Source organism: Salvelinus fontinalis, chromosome 38, assembly GCF_029448725.1.
Source record: "Salvelinus fontinalis isolate EN_2023a chromosome 38, ASM2944872v1, whole genome shotgun sequence".
Classification (NCBI taxonomy): domain Eukaryota; kingdom Metazoa; phylum Chordata; class Actinopteri; order Salmoniformes; family Salmonidae; genus Salvelinus; species Salvelinus fontinalis.
In genome coordinates, this window is record NC_074702.1 from 12,527,265 (window position 1) to 12,554,660 (window position 27,396).

The window sequence follows — 27,396 nt, forward strand, 5'->3', positions numbered from 1 at the left end:
TGTGTGTGTGTGCAGCTAGGCCAGCCAGCCAGGTAGAAAAATGGCAGAAAAAAGTAAGAAGACGGACATCAGAGTATTTGTCAGTACACCAAAACGCATAGTAAGAACTCTAGTAGCCTAATATCTCAAAGACTAGTTGATAAAATGTTCATAAGAAAGAAGTGAAATGCTAATGGAAATGTTTCACAATGATGTCATTAGGCAGAGCAGGCAACAGATGGGACACAGACAGCAGAGCTGGGGACAGATATGCAGGGACAGATTGGCAGAGACAGGGAGTCTCAGGTAAGTTTGTTGAGTCTTTGTTTGGCAACATTATGAAAGGTTCTCAATTTTTTTGACTTGTAAAATAGGGACATAATTGGAAAATGCCATGGATACCCCCACTCTCAACTTAAACTGGTGACTAAACTAAGATTTGTTTACGGCAATGGTATTGCTGTTGTGATTAATTGTGTAGTTTTGGGTACCGGTAGTTAGGAGTACAGCAAACACCTTATTTATTTTCTTGGAGACAGACTGTGAGTCAGTTAGGGTGGTGAAAGGGAAAGAGCCAGGGAGAGAGACTTCAGAGGACAGTGTCACAGCCACGGCAGGACCAAGTGTCATCCTTGTTGCCAGCAGCACCAGTATAGGGGACAGTGGCACAGCATTGTCCAGTTACCACAGTGATGGCACAAAACCATATCAGCCACACCCACAATTTATAGAACCGCAAACTCTTGCCAACAGAGTGTTGACGTTTCAAGAGAGATGGTTTCGCGATTTCCCCTGGCTACATTATTATCAATCAATAAAAGGAGTGTTGTGTTTTCACTGTAGCCAAGGGTTTTCAAGCCAGCCATCTTTTGGCCAAAGAGCTGATGCTGCCTTCATTAGTGCAGGATTTAGGAACTGGAGAAAAGCCATTGAAAAATTCACAGCACATCAAAACTGCCAAACCCACCGCCACTTTGTAATTGTAACAGCACACCAGCTAAATCCAATCAGTGTCCAGGTATCCAGCGCGTGGGGTAAACAGCAGGATGACGCAAGGCATTGCTTGATGAAAATTGTTAGTTCGGTGCGGCATGTAGTAAGACAGGGACAAGCCTTTAGAGGCCACACGGATGACAGTGGGAATTTATACCAGATTTTGAAACTTAGGGCAGAAGAGGATTTTACTGAAGTGGTTAACAGAGCGTACCACAATGTACACAGGCCCCAAAGCACAGAATGAAATTCTGAACATCATGGCCAATAGTCATTCGAGGCATTGCAGCTGAGATTAGGTCTCTTCCGATTGTACAATTTTCATTAATTGTTGATGGTACTCAAGATGTCTCTGGTGCTGAACAGGAGAGTGTCTGTCTGCGTTATGTTGACCATGACCTTGTCCCTCACGAGGAGTTTATTGGGCTATACAGTGTGTCGGAGACAACAGGCGAGGGCATTGCGAAAGTGGCAACTGATGTGTTGTTGAGGAAACCCGCAAACATATGCTCGGTTCTTTTGTTCAGTAGTGTGTATAGCAGTGGTTCTCAACCTTTTTGAGGTACTGGAACCCCTGCATATTTTGAGGCAAGGCAAGGCAGGCAAGGTTTTGAGCGGTCCTCAGGGACCTCCACCCCCTCTATATTATATGTAAACTTACTGGAAACCTTGTGGTACTGACTACATTCATTACACTTTTTTATTTCATGGACCCCTTGCAATTAGTCCATGGACCCCTGTTTGAGAACCCTTGGTGTAATTGATATTTGTCCTTTTGTTTAGTAGTTTTCAGTACACTTACAAATTATTTATTTCATGTTATTTTATTTAAAATTGCATAGTTTGTGCGACATACTTGTCCATAGCTGCTGTTTGAAGAGTTGAGACACTGACTGAAGGATATTTTGTTTGATTTGTTTGGGTTTTTCATTGAAGTAGTTATCTTGCTTTTAGAACTGTACTTATTTTAAGCTTTTTGTTCTTGCAAAGATATTGTAGTAGACTCAGGCCAGGTGCACATATTTAATGACTATATAAATGTATCAGAAAAAGTCAAATTAAAAGGTCAATTCAATACGGAGACCAACTTTGTGATGGGTCTCAATGGAGATTATTTTAGATGTGATCACACCATGTTCATTGTATTTATGAAAACTACACCCATACAGTGTACAGTACCATTGTCACCTACTGACCTTTCTTGATATTGCTGGTTGTAAGTACGAATACCTGCATACATACTGGACTGGTAAGGAGCACTGCTATAACTATTATTAGTAGTAGAATTATAATGATTTAAACATTTGAACAAGTTGGGAAAACCCTTCAGTTAACTACTGTACCTATCAATTATCCAGTTGTAGGAATTATGGTTCCTCAATATACATTTAACATATTACAACGTAGGCTATGTGTTACAGCACTACTTTTGGTGTCCCCCTCAGGAATTGCTCTTGAGAAAATTTAATATAATTGTCCCCTCCAAGGTTGATATCAGATTTTCGCCCCTGCGTTCACCCTGTGTATGTTACCTGCCTCGAAACTGTAACCCTGCTACTTGGAGCAGACTTGATGGATCGGTTACTGCCATTGATGGATTGGAAAACCAACCAGGTATGGTCACAGGCCAAAGTGCCTTCTCCACTGACCACACTGTCTTCCCCTAACGCTAGCTGCAACGCAGTCAGTCACGAGGGGTATCTGTCAAAAGCACCCCTCGGGAAAAAGACGTTTAAAACCCTCTTGGGGCAGAATCCGATCCAAGGAGATATTACAATATCTCGACACATTCCATCAGCCAACCTGATTGACCATTCTTTTCATGATTTCGAGCCAGCTGTGTCTGTTAATAAGCAACTTCCCTCCTCCGTGCTGTCGTGCAATACGGTAGTTGAGATGAACTCCTCTTGCCCTTCGGACATTTCCGCAAGCACTGCGGCCGTCTCAGCAAGAAAAACATTGATGCGCAGAGTATACTCTGCTTCCGATGATACACCTTCTGCTTTGTTGGGGACTGTCACCCCTTACAGTGACACTAATGGCGTCAGTCCAGCAACTGACCCGATGATTCCCACTGGTGAAACACTTTGCGATATCACAGACCGATATCCTCGTCTCAGTTCGCAGGTACTGAAGAGGTTGCCACATGCGGACGCGGTGGTGACTGGCATACCTCGACAGCCACTGAGCGTTTTGAAGCACAAACACCAGGAGATTTGGTTGAAAGGTTACAGCCATTCTCATAACAACGCGGCCGCTGACAACTCGTACATAGGGTCCGAACTTTTCATTTGCGCCTCGGACACCAACACCACCCGCTGGTGGGGGGGTCCCGAGACACAAAGGGAGGGAATAGTAGCCCAGACCCATGATGAGCCTCATCGAGGCCGGTGGGGGGGTCAAGACTACGGACAACACCGTACGAGGCCGCCAGAGCATAAATCAAATCTAGTTGTAAACTCCCCTATGAGAACATTGAGGAGCAGACAGGCCCCTAGACGGGGATTATCTTAGAACACATCTAAGATAGTACTGAGGTGTACCACACTGGTCGTAAAGGAAGTCCAGTGGACTTGTCCAGCTCAAAAATAAATGGTAACAATAATCCTTCCTTGCCATGTGTAGGTTCAACTACAATACAACTAGTAAAATGCTCCAATCATGTGTTCCGGTAGTATATTATTTCAGAATAAATCAGTGGGATAACTGGTCCCTTTGAGCACCAGTACCAATACCAGCAACAGTCAGTCTAGCTACAGTCAGTAAGAAGGTTAGAGACCTAACCAATCAAATTACCCTTGACAATAGCGACATAGGAGTCACTCAGAGTGCAACACGGGGAAGGGAATCTCCAGTGCACTCTTCCAATGGTTAACACGCACGTCACTAATAAATAGAATCCTTCATTCAGGAGGAAAATTATTAGACTCATTAACCATGATCACACCACATACGACTGGTTCAATACTTAAAGAGTACTTCCGTCGTGAGGTTAGCTCCTCCGTGGATAACATAGCTATGAATAGACTTCATACCTATCACCACTACAATAGTGGAAGACACAGTGACTTGTAGTAAAAACTACTACAGACTCCCTCGACACCAATTCTGACTGACCTCCAGGCATTGACCTGAAAATTACCTGACTACGTCAGACTCATTCTGAACAAGTTATAATCTGCCAGGATACTTGGTTTTCTTCCCTTGACATGCCCGCTTGTGTAAGCATAAACGCACATGCACAACGGAACATCCAATTAGGATTTATGCTAGGATCACTTAAGGGTCCAAGCAAAATACCAGCCTTAGTAAGGTTGAACATTTACTTCTAGGCCTTTCACTCTACAGCACTCACCAGTTTTCTTCCCAGAAGTCCATAGGTCATCCCTGTAGACTGCCCAAAACTAGTGCCTTACAGCTGTAAACTTATCATATAGTTATCAATTTAGGATAGTGCCTAAGCAACACACCAAGTAGGAAAACCCTAGATATGGCATTAGAGACAATGCCATAATAGTCATTTTGCCAGAACATTGGACATATATAGAATACAGTCCAATTAGATTATTTTTGTGAGAACTATATTTTGTATATCTTTTGTTTGTGCTTTCATTCTTTTTCCGTTCAGTTCCTTTGACACTTAGGAAGTGATACAGCCATAAACAAAGTCCCCATACAACCATCACTTAGTGCCACAACGCCGCTCATTGGGGAATGAATGTAATTATGTATATTTCATGAGTGTGTGTGCGTTGTTAACATCTGCCTAAGTTACTGCCCAAATCTTCCAGTCTGGACGACGACCAGACGACGGGTCCGGAATGGTGACCCCAAATCCGGACACCCACGGCCCATCCTTGAGGCAGCATGCCCGCTGTCAGAGAGCCAACCAAGGTAAACCACCAGAGTGGGGGGGACCGCAACGGCGATCACCAACCAGGACATCCCCTGGCCCTCTCTGGGGTACTTTGCAGCTTCCAGAGAAGCCTACCAAGTTCAACCACCAGAAGGGACTGCAACGCTGATCTACAAACAGGACATCACGTGGTCATGATTTTATGTTGAATTGTAACTTGCAGGACAAACAAGATCCAAACTACCAGGGGGGGTATGTCATGACGTTGCCTGTTTGGGTACAGCAAGCCCCATCCCCCTCTCCCTGCCCCCTACAACTACGCTGCTGTGGTCAGAGAGAGGTCATAAATTCCTGAGTAGAAGACCCTGGCCAAGCAGTATAGCAGAGGGTACACTTTCACAGAGAACAAAGGGATTTCTTCCACCTCACAGAACTTGAGGTACGAACAAATTTCATGTTCCGGAGAAAGTATAAAACATCGGTGAAGAATCCAGCTACGAACTGGTCCGTTTGTTACAACTTGGGGAAACTCATGGGAGACTGTGTGGCTCATGGGAACTCATGGGAGACTGTGTGGCATACCGCTGTTTATAAAATAGCCTCAGATATGAGGTTTACCTCTAATTGTTGTATAAGATGAATGAGTGAGTATGATACAGTTTTTAGAATTGTGTAATATGATTTTGGACTGTTTAATGAAGAAAAATACAATTCCCTTTTGATTTGAACTAAATCAGAGGACCACCCCTGAGCCCAGTTAGGGTCAGACATCCTGGGACAGACCCTTTTCTGCCATTCCGAATAAAACCCAACTTTGAGAAATTATCACCAGACCGAGCTTACCTCAACTACGAGATGGCTGAAGGTTGCAGACCATTGCTGAATCTTTTAACCATACCACGTGGTTAAACTCTTAGACTATCGATACCGACAGAATAACAACAAGTCTTTGATATTAATTACTAGTCTGCAGCTAGGAATTCGGTATCATTGAACACGAAGAGCGACAACCGCCGAAACATCCATTCTATAACGAATGTCACTCTGAACTATCCACTCTAACCACAACGCAGAGAGAGAGGGAGAGAGACGGACAATTCTACAAAAGACACAAACTTTTGACCAGCGATCAAGACGACACACTGAGCGTAAATATATATATTGATTGCAATTGTTCCCGAATGAGTGAGCATTCATGTGTAAAGGATTAGCATGTCAATTGTTACAATTATGAATTTTGTAGTGTCTCATCTCAGTCGACACCCACTTCCCTTTGGTCTAACAAGCCGCCATGCCGGTTTAGCCCACTAGGGCCGATTCTCCTATCATTTCTTGTAACCACATTTAATTTGTTTGTTGTTTGTTTATGCATTTCTGTAAATTACTTAGTTAGTAATAAATAAATGATTTAAGACAAATGATGTATGGATGACTCATAGTGAAGACTGGGTTCGTGCAGATAAACCAACAATTTACGATGTTTGGAATGATGTCACGTTCCTGACCAGTTTTCTGTTATTTTGTATGTGTTTGACGGTCAGGGCGTGAGTTTGGGTGGGTAGTCTATGTTATGTGTTTCTATGTTTGTTAAAGGGTGACCTGATATGGTTCTCAATTAGAGGCAGGTGGTTTTCATTTCCTCTGATTGAGAGCCATATTAAGGTAGGTGTTTTCACATTGATTGTTGTGGGTGGTTGTCTCCTGTGTCTGTGTTTGTCGCGCCATACGGGACTGTTTCGGTTTGTTTGTCAGTTCGTTCTTTTGTGTAGTCATTTTTCCTGTTCGTGAGTTCTTCGTTTTATGTAAGTTTGCATGTCCAGGTCTGTCTACTCCGTTTTGTTATTTTGTTAGTTATTCAAGTTAATGAATTTATTTAACAAGACAAAAAACGAACTATGTCTTATTCCAACGCTGCATTTTGGTTGAATCCTTGCTCCTCCTCTTCGGATGAAGAGGAGGAGGAAATCCGTTACAAATGAGACTAACGTGAGGTAGAATAAATAAATCATTAATCAGAAGACTATTGATCAGATATGAAAATATCTGAAAGGTTATATTGGGAAATTATAACTTTGTAATCTGAATACTTTCCTTGGTGCCCCAACTTCCTAGTTAATTAGTTACGTTATTAATCAGTTGATCGCGTAATAACTAATTACAGAGAATCTTTGATAAAAAACTATCAGTCTTCAGTTAATGATAGTAAAGACACGACAGTGTGCTATGTCAATAATCCAGTAAATAAATGTACGGTAGTATAAATAGCCTGACTAAAATGCAATGTACAGTAATATTAGATTGAGCTATACTGAGAATACAGTATTTAAATACTCAAATCAAATTTTATTGGTCACATACACGTTGTTAGCAGATGTTAATGTGAGTGTAGCGAAATGCTTGTGCTTCTAGTTCCGACCATGCGGTAATATATAACAAGTAATCTAACAATTTCAAAACAACTACCTTATACACACAAGTGTAAAGGAATGAATTAGAATATGTAAATATAAATATATGGATGAGCGATGGCTGAACGGCATATGCAAGATGCAGTAGATGGTATAGAGTACTGTAACGATTGTCGTACTCCTCCTCCTCGGACGAGGAGAGGAGAGAGGGATCGGAAAACCAATGTGCAGCGAGGTATGATGACATTATTTATTTATTTAAAGACGAAGACGAACACGAAAAACACTTGGAAAATTACAAAACAACAAAACGACGTAGACTGACCTAAAACATAAGAACTTACAAATACACGAAGAACGCACGAAACAGGTACAGACTACAAACCAACGCTACAGTCCCGTGTGGTACTAACATACATACAGACACGGAGACAATCACCCACAAACAAACAGTGAGAACAACCTACCTTAATATGACTCTCAATCAGAGGAAACGCCAAACACCTGCCTCTAATTGAGAGCCATACCAGGCAACCCATTAACCCAACATAGAAACACAACACATAGAAATGCCCACCCAGCTCACGTCCTGACCAACAAAACAAAGGATTAACACAATAACTAGGGTCAGAACGTGACACGTACAGTGTGAGATGAGTAATGTAGGGTATGTAAACATTATGTAGAGAGGCAGTTTGTCCGTTATTACATCCAATTTTTTATTGTAAAAGTGGCTAGAGATTTGAGTCAGTATGTTGGCAGCAGTCACTCAATGTTAGTGATGGCTGTTGAACAGTCTGATGGCCTTGAGATAGAAGCTGATTTTCAGTCTCTCGGTCCCAGCTTTAATGCACCTGTACTCACCTCGCCTTCTGGATGATAGCGGGGTGAAAAAGCAGTGGCTCAGGTGGTTGTCCTTGATGATCTTTTTGGCCTTCCTGTGACATCGGGTGCTGTATGTTTCCTGGAGGGCAGAAAGTTGGCCCCCGGTGATGTGTTGTGCAGACCTCACTACCCTCTGGAGAGCCTTGCGGTTGTTGGTGGAGCAGTTGCCGTACCAGGCGGTGATACAGCCTGACAGGGTGCTCTTGATTGTGCATCTGTAAAAGTTTGTGAGTGTTTTTGGTGACAAGCCAAATTTCTTCAGCCTCCTGAGGTTAAAGAGGCGCTGTTGCGCCTTCTTCACCACGCTGTCTGTGTGGGTGGACCATTTCAGTTTGTCCATGATGTGTACGCCAAGAAACTTAGTACAACACCCCGTGGCAAAATGGATAGAATTGCAGGAAATTAGCTTCCGTACCAGATTCCAGAATATAAATATATATGTATGTTAATGGTGTGTTATGACAGTATGGACAGTATGTGAATAAAAAGGGTGTGTACAGCAGTGGTTATATAGATTGAGCCATGACTAGAATACAGTATATACATATAAAGTGAGTAAAACAGTATGTAAACATTATTAATGTGACCAGTGTTCAATGACTAAACCTTCAGAAAGTATACATACCCCTTCACTTATTCCACAGTACATGGGATGTGAATACTTTCTGAATGCGCTATACACAGGGCAGTCTCTAAGGTGCAGGGCAGAGTACCAGGTGGTAGCCGGCTAGTGACAGTGTCTAAGGGTCAAGGCAGTGTTGCTCCCGAGTGGTGCAGTGGTCTAAGGCACTGCATCTCAGTGCTAGAGGCATCACTACAGACCCTGGTTTGATTCTAGGCTGTATCACAACCGGTCGTGATTGGGAGTCCCACAGGGCGGCGCACAATTGGCCCAGCGTCCTCCAGGTTTGGTAGGTCGTCAGTGTAAATAAGAATTTGTTCTTAACTGACTTGCCTGGTTAAAATAATTTTTTTAAGTAACCCTCAAGGGAAGAGTTAACTCAGCCCAACATTAGTCAGAGACAAAATCCTGATGGCAAAAATAAATATATCACGTTAGATGTGAAATAGGAAGTGTATTTCCTTTATACGTTAATGCCCTTATTCTCTGAAGGAGGGCGGCTATCTGACAAGAAAGAGCAATAATTGTCAAACTAAGAAAGTTATTTGGCTTTTAGACATTAAAAGGATCATATGCAATACTATCTTTCTAGTGATAATAACGTTTTCCTTATTCCTTCAGTTCCAGCACCCCACCGTTTTCTTATTCATTGCTTATGGCTTGGAGGTAGGCTACAAAAATTGATTATCTACAGTCAAATATATTGTATTTATTATTTATTTACTAGTTTGCACACAAGACAATACAAAACAATGTGATGAGAGAAGTGATGGTCGGTGCTCTTTAAGATGAAGGAGGATGATGAAAAAGATGTATAAACATGGCTTTATTTCTACTACATCATAATGGATGACTGTCATTCATATATTCCATTCACCCAGCTCAGTGTAACAGCGATAGGTTTAGGCTACTAGATGATGCTCACATTTTCCCTGTACCCATCATGAGTTTGCTACAACCTAGCTGATGAATGAACATTTATTTACAACATAGGTGCACAGGTTGAGAGAATTGTGAGTAGTCAAGGTAACAGACAGTGACACATTCAATACCGCCTCACACACTTGTCTGCATCTAGCTGATCTAGATTGTAATCATTAGTCCAACAGTTGCAAACGAGAGTTTCTATTGGATAAATTCAGGTATCTTTATCCCCGTTTCATTCCGTTTAAGACAAGTTTTTCAACAGAATCGGTGCAATGAATACACCCCTGATCAAATCAAATCAAATGCTATTGGTCACTTACACATGGTTAACAGATGTTAATGCGAGTGTAGAGAAATGCTTGTGCTTCTAGTTCCGACAATGCAGTAATATCTAACAAGTAATCTTACAAATTCACAATGACTACCTTATATACACAAATGTAAAGGAATGAATAAGAATATGTACATATAAATATATGGATGAGCGATGGTTGTGCGGCATAGGAAAGATGCAGTAGATGGTATAGAATACAGTATATACATATGAGAAGAGTAATGTAGGATATGTAAACATTATTAAAGTGGCTTTATTTAAAGTGACTAGTGATACCTTTATTAAATCAATTTATTAAAGTGGGCCGAGATTTGAGTCTGATGGCCTTTAGATAGAGAGACTGAAAAACAGCTTCTGTCTCAGCTTTGATGCACCTATACTGACCTCACCTTCTGGATGATAGCGGGGTGAACAGGCAGTGGCTCGGGTGGATATTATCCTTGATGATCTTTTTGGCCTTCCTGTGACATCGGGTGCTGTAGGTGTCCTGGAGGGCAGGTAGTTTGGGATGCGTTGTGCAGAACTCACTACCCTCTGGAGATTTGCTGTTGAGGGCGGTGCAGTTGCCATACCAGGCAGTGATACAGCCTGACAGGATGCTCTCGATTGTGCATCTTTAAAATGTTTTAGGTGACAAGCCAAATTTCTTCAGCCTCCTGAGGTTGAAGAGGCTCTGTTGCGCCTTCTTCACCACATTGTCTGTGTGGGTGGACCATTTCAGTTTGTCCGTAATGTGTGTGCCGAGGAACTTAAAACTTTCCACCTTCTCCACTACTGTCCCGTCGATGGGAGGGTGCTCCCTCTGCTGTTTCCTGAAGTCCACAATCATCTCCTTCAGTTTGTTGAAGTTGACAGAGAGGTTATTTTCCTGACACCCTCACCTCCTCACTGTAGGCCGTCTCATCGTTGTTGGTAATCAAGCCTACCCCTGTAGTGTCGTCTGCAAACTTGATGATTGAGTTGGAAGCGTGCATGACCACGCATTCATGGGTGAACAGGGAGTACAGGAGGGGGCTGAGAACGCACCTTTGTGGGGCCCCAGTGTTGAGGATCAGCTGTTGTTTCCTACCTTCACCACCTTGGGGGTCAGAAAGTCCAGGACCCAGTTGCTCAGGGCGGGGTCGAGACCCAGGGTCTCAAGCTTAATGACGAGTTGAGGGTACTATGGTGTTAAATACTGAGCTGTAGTCAATGAACAGCATTCTTACATAGGTATTCCCGTTGTCCAGATGGGATAGGGCAGTGTGAAGTTGATTGCATCGTCTGTGGACCTATTGGGGCGGTAAGCAAATTGGAGTGGGTCTTGGGTATCAGGTAGGGTGGAGGTGATATGGTCCTTGACTAGACTCTCAACGCATTTCATGATGACAGAAGTGAGTGCTACGAGGCGATAGTCATTTAGTTCAGGTATCTTCGCTTTCTTGGGAACAGGAACAATGGAGGCCATTTTGAAGTATGTGGGGACAGCAGACTGGGATAGGGATGGATTGAATATGTCCGTAAACAGACCAGCCAGCTGGTCTGCGCATGCTCTGAGGATGCGGCTAGGGATGCCGTCTGGGCCGGCAGCCTTGCGAGGGTTAACACGTTTAAATATTTTACTCACGTTGGCTGTGGAGAAGGAGAGCCCACAGGCTTTGGTAGCGGGCCGTGTCAGTGGCACTGTGTTGTCCTCAAAGTGAGCAAAGAAGTTGTTTAAAACTTATTCGGGATCAGTGTCCCTTCCACGGGACGTTTGAGCCAACGTAGGCTAATGCGATTAGCATGAGGTTGTAAGTAACAAGAAAATTTCCCGGGACACGACATATCTGATATTGGCAGAAAGCTTAAATTCTTGTTAACCTTTCTAGGACACACGTTCCGCTAGCGGAACCCCCCTACAACCTTCCGCTGAAAAGGCAGCGCGGGAAATGCAAAAATATTTTTTAGAAATATGTAACTTTCCCATATTAACAAGTCCAATACAGCAAATTAAAGATAAACATCTTGTTAATCTACCCATCGTGTCCGATTTCAACAAAAAAAAATGTACAGCGAAAACACAACATATGATTATGTTAGATCATCACCAAGTTCAAAAAACACACAACCATTTCCCAGCCAAAGATAGGAGTCACAAAAACAGAAATAGAGATAAAATTGATCACTAAGCTTTGATGATCTTCATCAGATGACACTCATAGGACATCATGTTACACAATACATGTATTTTTTGTTCAATAATGTGTATATTTATATCCAAAAGTCTTAGTTTACATTGGCGCCATGTTCAGAAATGCCTCCAAAATATCCGGAGAAATTGCAGAGGGCCACGTCAAATAACAGAAATACTCATCATATACTTTGATGAAAGATACATGTTTTACATATAATTAAAGTTACACTTGTTCTTAATGCAACCGCTGTGTCAGATTTCAAAAAAACTTTACGTAAAAAGCACACCATGCAATAATCTGAGACGGCGCTCAAATATAAACAACATTTCTCCGCCATGTTGGAGTCAACAGAAATACGAAATTACATCATAAATATTTCCTTACCTTTGATTATCTTCATCAGAATGCATTCCCAGGAATCCTAGTTCGACAATAAATTGTTGTTTTGTTCGATAATGTCAATTATTTATGTCCAAATAGCTACTTTTGCTAGCGCGTTTAGTACACATATCCAATCGCTCGTACAAGTCACGCATAACGTCGGACGAAAACTTCAAAAAGTTATATCACAGGTCGAATAAACTTGTCAAACTAAGTAGATAATCAATCTTCAGGATGTTGTTATCATATATATCCAATAACTTTCCAACCGGAGAATTCCTTCGTGTCTGTAAAAGTTATGGAACGCAAGGCAATATCATGAGGAAAGCGCATGACCAGGAACTGGCAATCTGCCAGACCACTGACTGAAACACCTCCCATCCTGTCCCACATCACAGTATTAACTTCATTCAATGTTCTACCGACTGTTTACATCTAGTGGAAGGCGTAGGAAGTGCAAACAAATCCATATCTTCAGAGTGTTTTCTATCCAACAGTAATAATAATATGCATATATTAGCATCTGGGACAGAGTAGGAGGCAGTTCAATTTGGGCACGCTATTCATCCAAAGTGAAAATGCTGCCCCCTATCCCTAAAAAGTTAATCTAACTGCACTGTCCAATTTACTGTAGCTATTACAGTGAAAGAATACCATGCTATTGTTTGAGTAGAGTGCATAGTTTTGAACATGAAAAGTTTATTAATAAACATGTTAGGCACATTTGGGGAGTCTTGATACAACATGTTTAACAGAAATGCAATGGTTCATTGGATCAGTCTAAAACTTTGCACATACACTGCTGCCATCTAGTGGACAAAATATAAATTGCACCTGGGGTGGAATAATACATTATGGCCTTTCTCTTACATTTCAAAGATGATGGTACAAAAAAATACAAAATAATCTCCTACATTCCTTTCACATTTCCACAAAGTTCAAAGTGTTTCCTTTCAAATGGTACCAAGAATATGCATATCCTTGCTTCACAGCCTGAGCTACAGGCAGTTAGCTTAGGGTATGTCATTTTAGACGAAAATTTTAAAAAGGGGGCGTAATTTGTCTGGTTAATTTGTCTGGGAGCAAGACTTCGATGTCCGCGATGGGGCTGGTTTTCTTTTTGTAATCCATGATTGTCTGTAGACCCTGCCACATACATCTAATGTTTGAGCCGTTGAATTGAGACTCTACTTTGTCTCTATACTGATGCTTTGCTTGTTTGATTGCCTTACGGAGGGAATAACTGCAGTTTGTATTCAGTCATATTTCCAGTCGCCTTGCCATGATTAAACGCGGTGGTAAAGCACGAATGCTGCCATCAATCCACGGTTTCTGGTTAGGGAAGGTTTTAATAGTCACAGTGGGTACAACATCTCCGATGCACTTGCTAATAAACTCGCTCACCGAGTCAGCATATACGTACATGTTATTGTCTGAGGCTACCTGGAACATATCCCAGTCCACGTGATCGAAGCAATCTTGAAGCGTGGAATCCGATTGGTCAGATAGACTGTATGTACTTGAGATTGAGAATACAATGATTGTAAAGTACCTTGAAAATCTACTCTTGATCAGATTGATTATGAACATGTGTAAATGTTCAACAACAACAGTGATCAAATAAAAATGTTTCATTGCATTTTAATATAGTCTGTAATGTTTGTTCCTGAATCTCCAAATCTACTAGTGAGTTATTTTTCATCCTTTTTATACCACAGTTTGTGTTCTTACTGACTAAAGATAACATGGAGGAAAGGTACAGTAACAGTCTTAAAAGATGCTATGCTAATTTCAAGAGATTTCACCTTTTGCTTCTAAAAAATTTGAGTTTGGCAATGTGAAAAAATAATGTCGAAGACATTACATTTTAGGGGGTTAACCCTCAAGGGAAGAGTTAATTTCAGTCAAAGACAAAATGCATAAATTTTCAAAATAAAAAAATCACGTTAGATGTGAAATGGGTAGTGTCAGCAGGATGGTAATATTTCCTTTAATGTCAAATCCCTATCAGGCAACAGCAAGAAAGATAAAAGTAAGTAAGTAATTGGATTTTAGACATTAAAAGTAATGTCATGTTAAATATTTTATGGAGAGTAACTTTTTCTTTTTCCTGCAGCTCCAACACTGAGAGGAAAGGATGGGGATTGAAAAATGATCATGGCATTTTCTTACACACTGGTTTTGGCTTGGAGGTATGGCATGTACAGTTGAAGTCGGAAATTAAACATACACTTAGGTTGGAGTCAATACAATGTTTTTCAACCACTCCACACATTTCTTGTTAACAAACTATAGTTTTGGCAAGTCGGTTAGGACATCTACTTTGTGCATGACACAAGTCATTTCTCCAACAATTGTTTACAGACACATTATTTCACTGTATCACAATTCCAGTGGGTCAGAAGTTTAGATACACAAAGTTGACTGTGCCTTTAAACAGCTAGGACAATTTTAGAAAATTATGTCATGGCGTTAGAAGCTTCTGATAAGCTAATTGACATCATTTGAGTCAATTGGAGGTGTACCTGTGGATGTATTTCAAGGCCTACCTTCAAACTCAGTGCCTCTTTGCTTGACGTCATGGGAAAATCCAAAGAAATCAGTCAAGACCTCAGAAAGAAAATTGTAAACCTCCACAAGTCTGGTTCATTCTTGGCAGAAATTTCCAAACGTCTGAAGGTACCACGTTCATCTGTACAAACAATAGTACGCAAGTATAAACACCATGGGACCACGCAGCCATCATACCGCTCAGGAGATTATGCTTTCTGTCTCCTAGAGATGAACATTGTCACGGCCGTTGTTGAAGGAAGACCAAGGTGCAGCGTGGTGAGCGTACATTTCTCTTTTTATTTAAAATGTCGCCAACAAAACAACAAACGAAAAACAACCGTGAAGCTTACAGGGCAAAGCGCCACTAACAAAGCTAACTACCCACACTGGAGGGGAGGGGAAAAGGGCTATCTAAGTATGGTTCCCAATCAGAGACAACGATAGACAGCTGTCCCTGATTGAGAACCATACCGGCCAAAACATAGAAATAAAGAAACATAGAAAAACACAACATAGAATGCCCACCCCAAATCACACCCTGACCAACCCACTAGAGACATGAAAAGGCTCTCTAAGGTCAGGGTGTGACAAACATACTTTGGTGCGAAAAGTGCAAATAAATCCCAGAAGAACAGGAAAGGACCTTGTGAAGATGCTGGAGGAAACAGGGACAAAAGTATCTATATCTCTTCATACGAAGAGGAGGAGTAGTGATTCGACCAAAATGCAGCGTGGTTTTTTGACATAATGATTTATTAAACAAGACGAAGACGAAACGAAATACACTTGATAAACTACAAAACAAATAAACGATGTAGACAGACCTGGACACAAACTTACATATAACGTGAAGAACGCATGAACAGGAAACAGACTACATACAAAACGAACGATACCGAAACAGTCCCGTGTGGCGTAACATACAGACACTGACACAGGAGACAACCACCCACAAACAAACAATGTGACACCACCTACCTTAATATGATTCTCAATCAGAGGAGATGAAAACCACCTGCCTCTAATTGAGAACCATATCAGGTACCCATTAAACCAACATAGAAACACAAAACATAGACTGCCCACCCAAACTCACGTCCTGACCAACTAACACATACAAAACTAACAGAAAACAGGTCAGGAACGTGACAATATCCACAGTAAAACGAGTCCTATATCGACATAACCTGAAAGGCCTCTCAGCAAGGAAGAGGCCACTGCTCCAAAATCGGCATAAAAAAAGCCAGACAACGGTTTGCAACTGCAGACAGAGATCGTACTTTTTGGAGAAATGCCCTCTGGTCTAATGAAACAAAAATAGAACTGTTTGGCCATAATGACCATTGTTATGTTTGGAGGAAAAAGGGGGAGGCTTGCAAGCCGAAGAACACCATTCCAACCGTGAAGCACGGGGGTGGCAGCATCATGTTGTGGGGGTGCTTTGCTGCAGGAGGGACTGGTGCATTTCACAAAATAGATGACATTATGAGGAAGGAAAATGTGGATATATTGAAGCAACATTAAGACATCAGTCAGGAAGTTAAAGTTTGGTCGCAAATGGGTCTTCCAAATGGACAATGACCCCAAGCATACTTCCAAAGTTGTGGCAAAATGGCTTAAGGACAACAAAGTCAAGGTATTGGAGTGGCCATCACAAAGCCCTGACCTTAATCCCATAGAAAATGTTTGGGCAGAACTGAAAAAGCGTGTGTGAGCAAGGAGGCCTACAAACCTGACTCAGTTACACCAGCTTTGTCAGGAGGAATGGGCTTCTTTTGGGAAGGTTGTCGACGGCTAGCCAAAACGTTTGACCCAAGTTAAACTATTTAAAGGCAATGGAACCAAATACCAGTTGAGTGTATGTAAACTTCTGACCCACTGGGAATGTGATGAAGAAATAAAAGCTGAAATCAATCAGTCTCTCTGTTATTATTCGGACATTTCACATTCATAAAGTAAAGTGGTGATCCTAACTGACCTAAGACAGGAAATATTTACTAGGATTAAATGTCAGTAATTGTGAAACAAATTTGTTTAAATGTTTTTGGCTAAGGTGTATGTTAACTTCCGACTTCAACTGTATACTGTATATAGTAAGTAATATGAATTTGTTTAAACTAACCAGTGTGGTCAGTTGAATGTCTAACTGTCCAACACCTTTAGTTTCCCACTGCTATTTGAGTGATGGGAGTTGATGCCTCGTCATGGACTGCTGAGGTGCCCAGCTCAGTCTCCGGCCCGCAGGACTCATGCATCGTGATTCCCTGCTCATTCAACTACCCATAACCAGATAAGAAGCCCTCCAAATGAACTGGCATCTGGTTAAAAGACACCTATAAGGTTATACCACCCAGACAGCTCCAGTATCATCAAAGACTACAGGGGTCGTACAGAGCTGGTGGGAGACCTCCGGCAGAAGAACTGCTCTCTCAGAATCGACCCCCTCCATCGCAGTGACAAAGGACTGTTTACTTTCAGGTTTGAAATCAAAGACCATTACAAGTATACATACAAAGATAACACCGTCTCCATTGCAGTGAGCAGTAAGTTCCCAGGGGACAAATTGACAAGGAGAATTTCAATTGTTGTATTATAGTATTCCATTATTTACCCTAATGATAGCTATAGCTTCTTGTTGATTTAAATTATAGTGCTGAAAGGACAGACCCAAGAACTGGTGGAGGCACACCTCAAAAGAACTGCAATAACTGTTCTCTTCTCTTTGCTGATATCAGGCTCTCCAGACCCCCCCCTCTCTGTCAGTGATGAAGGAGGTGAAGTTGGGGGAAGTGGTTTCTGCTTCTGTTCTGTGTCTCACTCCTGCCCATCTGATTCCCCTCTCATCACCTGGAGCCTCTCCAGAACACCCAGTGTCCAATCACAACAGCTGACCGACAGCCAGTGAGAAGTGATGTCATCCCTGACATTTACTCCCAGCATCACTGATCACAACCAGTCTCTGGTCTGCACAGCAGAACACAGAGGAGGGAAGACAGTGAAAAGGTCCAAAACTCTCAATGTCAAATGTAAGTGGAACACATCTGTGTGTTAATAACACTGTATGGTAGATTTACACTTTCATTTCTTTGAAAACAGAATGCTTCTGCGCAAATGACAAAAGTTAAACTCGAATCAACCAAAGTCTGTTATTGTGTACCTTAGCAGCACATCCCTTCCTTCTTTTTTTCTACTAGACTTAAACTTCTTTGAAAAGGAAACATGAACTTTGTCCACAGCCTGGATTTGGAAAACTTCCCTCTTGAAATCTAAATTAGGTTGAAAGCATGTGGTTGATCCACTGAATCTGTCCTAAGATGTTTATTACATAGTAATATCATTCTTACTAATGATGTTAATCATAGATGCCCCAGTGGATGTGAAGGTTGAGGAAGTGTCCAGTGTGAAGGAAGGAGACTCTGTAGAGCTGAGATGCTCCAGTGACAGTAACCCTGCAGCCCACAGCTACAGATGGCAGAACAGCAGAGGACCTCTGCCCACCACGGGACCTACCATCACACTGGAGAATGTGACCAGACTCACTGAAGCCCTCTACTGCACTGACATCAACACAGAGGGACAAGGCCACTCCAGCTCACTGAAGCTCAATGTAGAGTGTAAGTAGATGCCGCCATTCTGTTAATATGGATCATGTCCTTTCTGTGTATATAATATGAAGACAATACTCTTCATTTGAAACCAATGTTTATCATTCTCATCCCAGACCCCCCTGAGATCAAAGTGGGCTCTGCCTGCACTTCAGACATGTCCATGGTGACCTGTCTGTGCATTGTGGATTCGGAGCCCACCGCCACTGTGGAGTGGTCTCTTCCGGCTGGACCCCTGCCCACCTTGCCCAGTACCAGGGTGGAGATGCATGGGTCAGTTACCATGGTGACCCTACAGAGGACACTAGGCTTCTCAGAGACCGTCCACTGCCATGCCAGCAACACACAGGGCAATGCCACCTTGTCCTTCACTGTGTCCACAAATGGTAAGGGAAACAGTGGGGGAGAAGCATCATAAATGAAGTATTACATACAGTATCAACATCATAAAGGATATTATGGGTACATTAATAAAACATATTTATTTGTTTTTGGACAGATAAGAAGTTGATGCTGTACGTTTCAATTGGTATTGCTGCATTAGTGGTGGTAGTAATACTAATTCCCATGTCAGCTTGCGTATTGAACAAGAAGGTGTAAGTTACTCTTGTATTTATTTTTGAAGTGAGCTGCGCAGATTTGTGTTTGTTATTAGCTGTTTTGTTCTGTTTGTTCAACTTGGCATCATTTTTTTAATCAGCGGGAGGAGTCATTGTGACCAGCCAGTAACCAGCAAGCAGGACATTGATGCATCCAAGTGTGCTTCCTCAGATCCCACACCATCAAGGTATTTTTCTACAGGCTGTTCTGTCTGTGATTATAATGTATACATCCTGATGAGTTGCTAAAGCCTATTAGCCTACATTTACTCTTGTTGTGTCTTATCAAATGAAGAGAATGCATCTGAGAGTGGCCCTAACTATCCACAGGAACGAGCAGACAGACACCAGCAGTGAAATCCACACAAACTACTACACCAACAATCACCTATATGGCAACATGAAGGTATGTACTGTGGTTCTACTGCAGACATTTACAGCTGCTGTAGAGATCTGGGAGAAGTTTGCTCTAAATAAAAAGGATATAAAAAACAATAGAGGTGTTGTTGATGATCTCTCTGATCTGGTTTCCTGAAGACTGAAAAGGATGGTGACCCATACGAGTGTGATGGTGGAGATGATGCAGTCTATGGTAACGTGTGAACACAACAGGAAAGTTTTAAGTTCCTCGGTGTACACATCACGGACAAACTGAATTGGTCCACCCACACAGACAGCGTCGTGAAGAAGGCGCAGCAGCGCCTCTTCAACCTCAGGAGGCTGAAGAAATTCGGCTTGTCACCAAAAGCACTCACAAACTTCTACAGATGCACAATCGAGAGCATCATGTCGGGCTGTATCACCGCCTGGTACGGCAACTACTCCGCCCACAACCGTAAGGCTCTCCAGAGGGTAGTGAGGTCTGCAGAACGCATCACCGGGGGCAAACTACCTGCCCTCCAGGACACCTACACCACCCGATGTCACAGGAAGGCCATAAAGATCATCAAGGACAACAACCACCCAAGCCACTGCCTGTTCACCCCGCTATCATCCAGAAGGCGAGGTCAGTACAGGTGCATCAAAGCAGGGACCGAGAGACTGAAAAACAGCTTCTATCTCAAGGCCATCAGACTGTTAAACAGCCACCACTAACATTTAGCGGCCGCTGCCAACATACTGACTCAACTCCAGCCACTTTAAAAATGGGAATTGATGGAAATTATGTAAAAATGTACCACTAGCCACTTTAAACAATGCCACTTAATATAATGTTTACATACCCTACATTACCCATCTCATATGTATATACTGTACTCTATATCATCTACTGCATCTTGCCATCTTTATGTAATACATGTACCACTAGCCACTTTAAACTATGCCACTTTGTTTGCATACCCTACAGTACTCATCTCATATGTATATACCGTACTCTATACCATCTACTGCATCTTGCTTATGCCCTTCTGTACCACCACTCATTCATATATCTTTATGTACATATTCTTTATCCCTTTACACTTGTGTGTGTGTATAAGGTAGTAGTTGTGGAATTGTTAGGTTAGATTACTTGTTGGTTATTGTCGGAACTAGAAGCACAAGCATTTCGCTACACTCGCATTAACATCTGCTAACCATGTGTATGTGACTAATAAAATTTGATTTGATGTGGTAGTCAGCTGGCCCAGAGGCCATGGTACTCAGTCTGTCAAAGGTTCCAGTAAAATATTAACATTCTAAACCAATCTAGCAGAGCTGGTGACTGCTTATATTTGTTAGCTTGACGTAGCTTTATTGTTCTTATGGCTAATGAATATGGTACATTCTTATTTGGGCTTTGGCTTTGTGTTATGGCTTTTACAAGGCATTTGTTTATCATCTATGGCTTGGGTGATTCAGAAGAGTTTTTACAAAATGTTTAATATGCACAATAAATCAACCAGTATTTAACGATAGCTTGTTTCCCACTTCCCCAGCTGTCTGTTGAAATTGTGTCTTGAGGGTAATCTGAGGATAGAATACAAGTGTGGGACTCTCAGTGTTTCTCCACTTGGGGTTGCTGTTTCATTTATTGAGATTTTCAACCTCTGTTTATTTCCATGGGGTTTGAGCTATTTCACAATAGTGATTTTGTCAGCTTTCTTGACCCTCTCTATAAGAACATATCGGTAACGGGAATACAAATCAAAATACAGACAATTATTAATTGTTATTAGGTTCTGATTGTAGCTCTCTATACATGATTAAATCTGGAGAGAAAAAAAGAAAGTTTCACAAAACATGTTTTTGAACAAATTCTTCATATGATTTGAAAGGCATAGAAACATTTACAAATATTGAATGTATTTGGTGAGAAAAGCCTCCCCATACTAATTCCTGGGAGTGCAGGATATAGTGTCCTTATCTTCAAACTCCTCCTCCACTAAAACTGTAGATGTTGACAAGTCAAATGTGTGGTTTCGTTGGTGCAGCCCAAGTAATCTGCATACTTTTCTGGAAGGTCTGTTGGGAGAATATGGGCCATTTGTTTATAGCCACACAGCATATTTTTTACAGACCACTTCAGAAGTGCAATGAGCTACCATAACTCTGGAACTTCTCCAATTACTGTGATCTTAAGGAAATCAAATCAAATCACATTTTATTAGTCACATGCGCCGAATACAACAGGTGTAGACCTTACAGTGAAATGCTTACTTACGAGCCCCTAACCGACAGTGCAGTTTAAAAAAATACAGAAAAGAATAAGAGCTACAAGTAACAAGTAATTAAAGAGGAGCAGTAAAAAATAACAATATATACAGGGGGGTGCCGGTACAGAGTCAATGTGCGGGGGCACCAGTTAGTTGAGGTAGTATGTACATGTAGGTAGAGTTAATTAAAGTGACTACGCATAGATGACGACAGAGAGTGGCAGTGGTGTGGAGAGGTGGGGGGCAGCAATGTGAATAGTCTGGATAGCCATTTGACTAGATGTTCAGGAATCTTATGGCTTGGGGGTTGAAGCTGGTTAGATGCCTCTTGAACCTAGACTTGGCGCTCCGGTACCGCTTGCCGTGTGGTAGCAGAGAGAACAGTCTATGACTAGGATGGCTGGAGTCTTTGACAATCTTTAGGGCCTTCCTCTGACACCGCCTGGTATAGAGGTCCTGGATGGCAGGAAGCTTGGCCCCAGTGATGTACTGGGCCGTTTGCACTACCCTCTGTAGTGCCTTGCGGTCGGAGGCCGAGCAGTTGCCATACTGATGCAGTGATGCAACCAGTCAGGATGCTCTCGATGGTGCAGCTGTAGAACCTTTTGAGGATCTGAGGACCCATGCCAAACCTTTTCAGTCTCCTGAGGGGGAATAGGTTTACCCCTGTTAACTTGGCATGACAACCAAAACTAGTTAGAAACATGAATGTATGTATCTAGTTATAGGAAGTGCTTGTCAATTGACTCTACCTGACTAAAGAAGAAACTGGGGAATACAAGTTATAAATGCTTGGTACTTACAATCTACAGTGATTGTCCATTGTCTGGAGCACCCATGTCCCTCTGTGTTGACAGCAGTGCAGTAGAGAGCTTCAGTCTGGTCAAAATGTATTGGTCACGTACATAGTTTAGCAGATGTTATATCGGGTGCTGCGAAATGCTTTTTTAAATTTATTAATACATGTCACATATCAGTTTGCAAACAATGTAAAACATAATAAATAATCATTGAGTTAGTTAAGCTGCATGCAAATATGGTCTCTTTTTTTCTTTCTTGAGTAAGGCAGCTCCAAAATGCATGTGTTTCAGCCTAGCTTAGTGATTTCTGTGGTGGGGGGGCAGCCAGCAGAAAATTCGGAGCGTAGGGGTTGGTAATAATCTCTAATTGAGCCGTGATTGGCTCAGTGTTCTGTCACTCATGGGGACACTACATCACCGCCAAATCTAAGGGTAGAGATAGAAAATGCAAGCCCCTTGGGTGCTGCCATAGAGTTACATTAGAAGTGCCCTTCCAAGAAGGCTCAAGGTCATTGGCCACAGATAAAATGATGTCAAATCACGTTATATCTACAGTAGCTTTGATTGGACTGATCATGTCAACATCATACTTTCAAAATGTCACGCCCTGGCCTTAGTTATCTTTGTTTTCTTTATTATTTTGGTTAGGTCAGGGTGTGACATGGGGGATTTATGTGTTTTGTCTAGTCTAGGGGTTTTGTATGTTTATGGGGTGTTTCCTAGTCTAGGTGTTTGTATGTCTATGGTTGCCTAGATTGGTTCTCAATTAGAGGCAGCTGTTTATCATTGTCTCTGATTGGGAACCATATTTAGGCAGCCATATTCTTTAGGTATTTTGTGGGTTATTGTCTATGTATTGGTTGCTTGTGTCTGCACTTTATATATATATATATATATATATATATCTTCACGTTCGTTTTGTTGTTTTGATTAGTTTAAGTATTCGTATCACGCTGCGCCTTGGTCCTTCTCTCTTCTTCCAAACGACAAACGTGACACAATCTTAGCTAGCAGTCATCATCATGACTCAAGCTGACAATCTGCTGGCAAACCCTATTTAATCCTTTCCATACAAAGAGAAATAATTAAGACAAATTGTAGATAAATCGTATCAGTGCTCATTAGCCATTGGACAACAAGTTGGAAATTGCAAATTCAACAATGAGTGGTTTGGAAAAAATCAGTAGCTAACTGCAAGCATTGCAAAGAAATCACTAGCCTAATATTTAGTGGAGTGACTGTTTGGTGATACATCTTGGTTTAAGGGTCTCTTTTCCAAGTTTAAAATTATAAACATTCAACATTGGGCATGCTGTCAATCAAGCATGATTTTTGCCGCACTCAAAACAACTGTTAACTCGGAACTGGGAAATCTGACTTCAGTGAGTTCAAGATAACTGGTAACTCAGGAAAAAACAAGCTCCGACTGGGTAAATACGTTTTGAACGGTCATCAAAATCGTAATTGTAAGTCAGAACTTGGGCCTCTTTCTAGAGTTACGATCTGAAGATCACTGACTTCATGATTCAACCTTGTTTTTTTTCAGAGTTTCCAGTTATCTTGAAAGCACCATAAATCCAGAGAATGCCAGGTTTTGATGACTAAATTTGGTGGTGCACATGTAGCCTATAATCTGTTTTAGAGAAATGTAATTATTGAATATTGTAAGAGATTTCATTGTCTGCTTATATGCCCTCTTTATTTATCCTACGGTTCTGACTTGGTGTACAGGGAGAACACTGTAAGAACGGCCCATGTTCTGATTTCTGTCGCTGTACATTTCAAAAGGGCTGAACAAATAGCTATATTGACTACGTTCGTCCTAGCTCGCTCATTAATGTATTTTTTGAAATTACAGATTGCCTCTTATCCGCTTGCCATAGTTTGTACATCTCAATTGCCAGTAGAAACCACATTTGTTTAAGTCAGCCATATCAGGTATTTTTTTTTAAGGCAGTATATAAGGCTGAATTAACTGTTTCGCTACCAGACAAGGCTCTGCTGATAGCCAGGTGTAGCAGTGGTAAGGTTTGGGGACTGCTTTTGGAACTCTGCCGTTGGGGCAGCTTTATGTAGGCCCTAAAAGTTTGTGGGCACTGTTTGTCACTGTTATAGTGCAATTCATCTAATGTTTAGGGTTTTTGTGTTGTGTAGTGGCTTTGCTGGCATGCATCCCAATTTTTACATTTTTTGTTTGCCCCACCAAGATGTACATGCTAAAATCACCACTGACAACGCAGATGAGCCACTGACTGGGTCATTATTTCCCACAAAGCAACAATCATGTGTTTGTTTGTTCAGCCCAACAGCTGCCACGCCACTTGGTTTGGAACAACATTGTCAGGAAATATAACCACTCTCATTTACACCATATAGGACTTTGACATAGAGAGTGACATTTGACAATGAGAGTCTTTGAGCGGTTCACTGTACAAAGGTTGGTTGTTATCAGTGATGGTGGGGTAAAGGTCATGGTCACCTCGCACTGGCCCTTGGTATGCTGCTGTGATTGGATGCTGGGTGTTCCAGAGTGGCTCCAGGTGAGGAGAGGGGGATCAGATGGGCAGGAGTGAAACACATAGCAGAAGGCAGATACCACCTCCTCCTCCTTCACCTCCTCCCTCACTGACAGAAAGGGGGGACTGGACAGCATGACACGGAAGAAAACCATTCATTGAACAATTAGTCAAAGACTGATATATGGCCTTTTGAAAGGCACATTTAATAAGCCACTTTCAACAATTCAACGGGATACAGATAGCCAAAAAATCCTCAACCAAATTAACATAGGCGAAATGTTACCAACATAGGAGAACTGGTTGTACTCTGGCATGTCAGTCCTGAAACAGAACGGTCAAATGTCATCGCGCTGAACATTATCAATACTCAAGATGCAGTTTCCCTTGCTCAGGTCTCCCAGGATCTGGGTGCTAACTCTGGGGCCACCTGGTGTTCTCCTGTAGGTTGTAGATTCAGTTGACCTTCCCCCACCAGGAGAGGGTTTATCAGGAGCCTCCATAGTCTGTGATATGTGTCCATGTGGGAGGGTAACAGAATGTACAGGATACATGGGATGTCTGTTGACCACCTGGGATGTCTGCTGACCTGAGACTGGACCCCATGGATCACTGGAGCAGTCATTGGGCTCAAGTCAATCACGAGTTAAAAGAAATCCTTCCTATTGTACATAGACAGCTTGCACAAACATGACTGCTGTAATATTATCAGGAAATTAACCCCGCACCATTTCAGTGTCCAAAATGGTACAGGGTGGCAGGCAGGCTCGAGGTCAGGGGCAGGCAGAATGGTCAGGCAGGTGTGCTGACCAAGGGTCAGAACCAGGAGGACGAGAGAAAAACACAGACTGGGAAAAACAGGAGCTCAGAGAAAAACGCTGGTTGAACTGGCACAGACAGACAGAAAACACAGGTATAAAAACACCGGGAATAATGGGGAAGATGGGTGACACCTGGAGTGGGGTGGAGACAGGCACAAGGACAGGTGAAAAGATCAGGGAGTGACAAGGACAGACATATCTGATATGGGCAGAAAGCTTCAATTATTGTTAATCTAACTGCACAGAATACCATGCTATTGTTTAAGGAGAGTGCACAGTTATAAACCAATTAGGTACATTTGGGCAGACTTGATACAACATTTTGAACAGAAATGCAATGGTTCATTGGATCAGTCTAACACTTTGCACATACACTGCTGCCATTTAGTGGCCAAAATTGCACCTAAACTATAATAATACATTCTGGCCTTTTGCTTGCATTTCAAAGATGATGGAAAAAATAAAATAATAATAATATTAACTTTTACCAGATCTAATGTGTTATATTATCCTACATTAATTTCACATTTCCACAAACTTCAAACTGTTTCCTTTCAAATAGTATCAAGAATATGCATATCCTTGCTTCACGTCCTGAGCTACAGGCAGTTAGATTTGGGTATGTCATTTTAGATAAAAATTGAAAAAAAGGGTGTGATCCTTTAAGCGGTTTTAAGGAGATACCGTATAACAGCAAAATTTGAAACAGCAGTTTGATCTCCATCTCAGGTGACTGTGGAAGAAAAGAGAGGGAATGTGTTAAAACCGATGCCGTAGAGATTAAATCCTAAAACCAAGGCAATTGGAACAGCTCTCATTCGTCAAACACGGAAGGCAATGTATTTGAGTTTGAACTGAAAAAATAAGAACGCAGAAGTACCTTCTCTGTGTTTCCTTAGTTCATGTCCAGTAATATGCCAGAGATTCACCCACTCTTACCCTGAGACGTTGCATTTGAGTACCAAAATCAAGGCCTATATATGCATCCACTCTGGAAAAAAAACTAACAGTGGCAGTTATTGTCTGCAAAGTTTCTTATCAGATACTTTTTGTTCACATACGCAACATAGAAAACTTAAAACTCAATCAATCAAAACTCTGAAAATGTATTGACTTTGACACGTGAATCTCATGTGTCAAATTGTGTTTTCTACCCAGAAAACCTTAGTCTAAAAAAAAAAACAATTTCTGGCAATGTTTCTGTCCAACTCAGCACAAATGTTACGTTTAGTTGTGAATGCTTGTCAATATAGGACTGCGAGATCTGTTTTTGTCAAATGTTTTGACATAGATTGAATCAAACAACCGGTAGCATATCATCTCAG

The 27,396-nt window shown here is 41.7% G+C and overlaps 1 protein-coding gene across 1 annotated transcript; it reads left to right on the plus strand.

Annotated features, from left to right (window-relative positions):
• Positions 1 to 17,860: 17,860 nt before the first annotated feature.
• LOC129837133 (nectin-1-like) lies at positions 17,861 to 18,716 on the plus strand. Its single transcript, XM_055903046.1, has 2 exons — positions 17,861 to 18,120; positions 18,457 to 18,716. The coding sequence occupies exons 1-2, from the start codon at positions 18,006 to 18,008 to the stop codon at positions 18,714 to 18,716; spliced, it is 375 nt and encodes a 124-aa protein (XP_055759021.1). The 5' UTR covers positions 17,861 to 18,005.
• Positions 18,717 to 27,396: the final 8,680 nt, after the last annotated feature.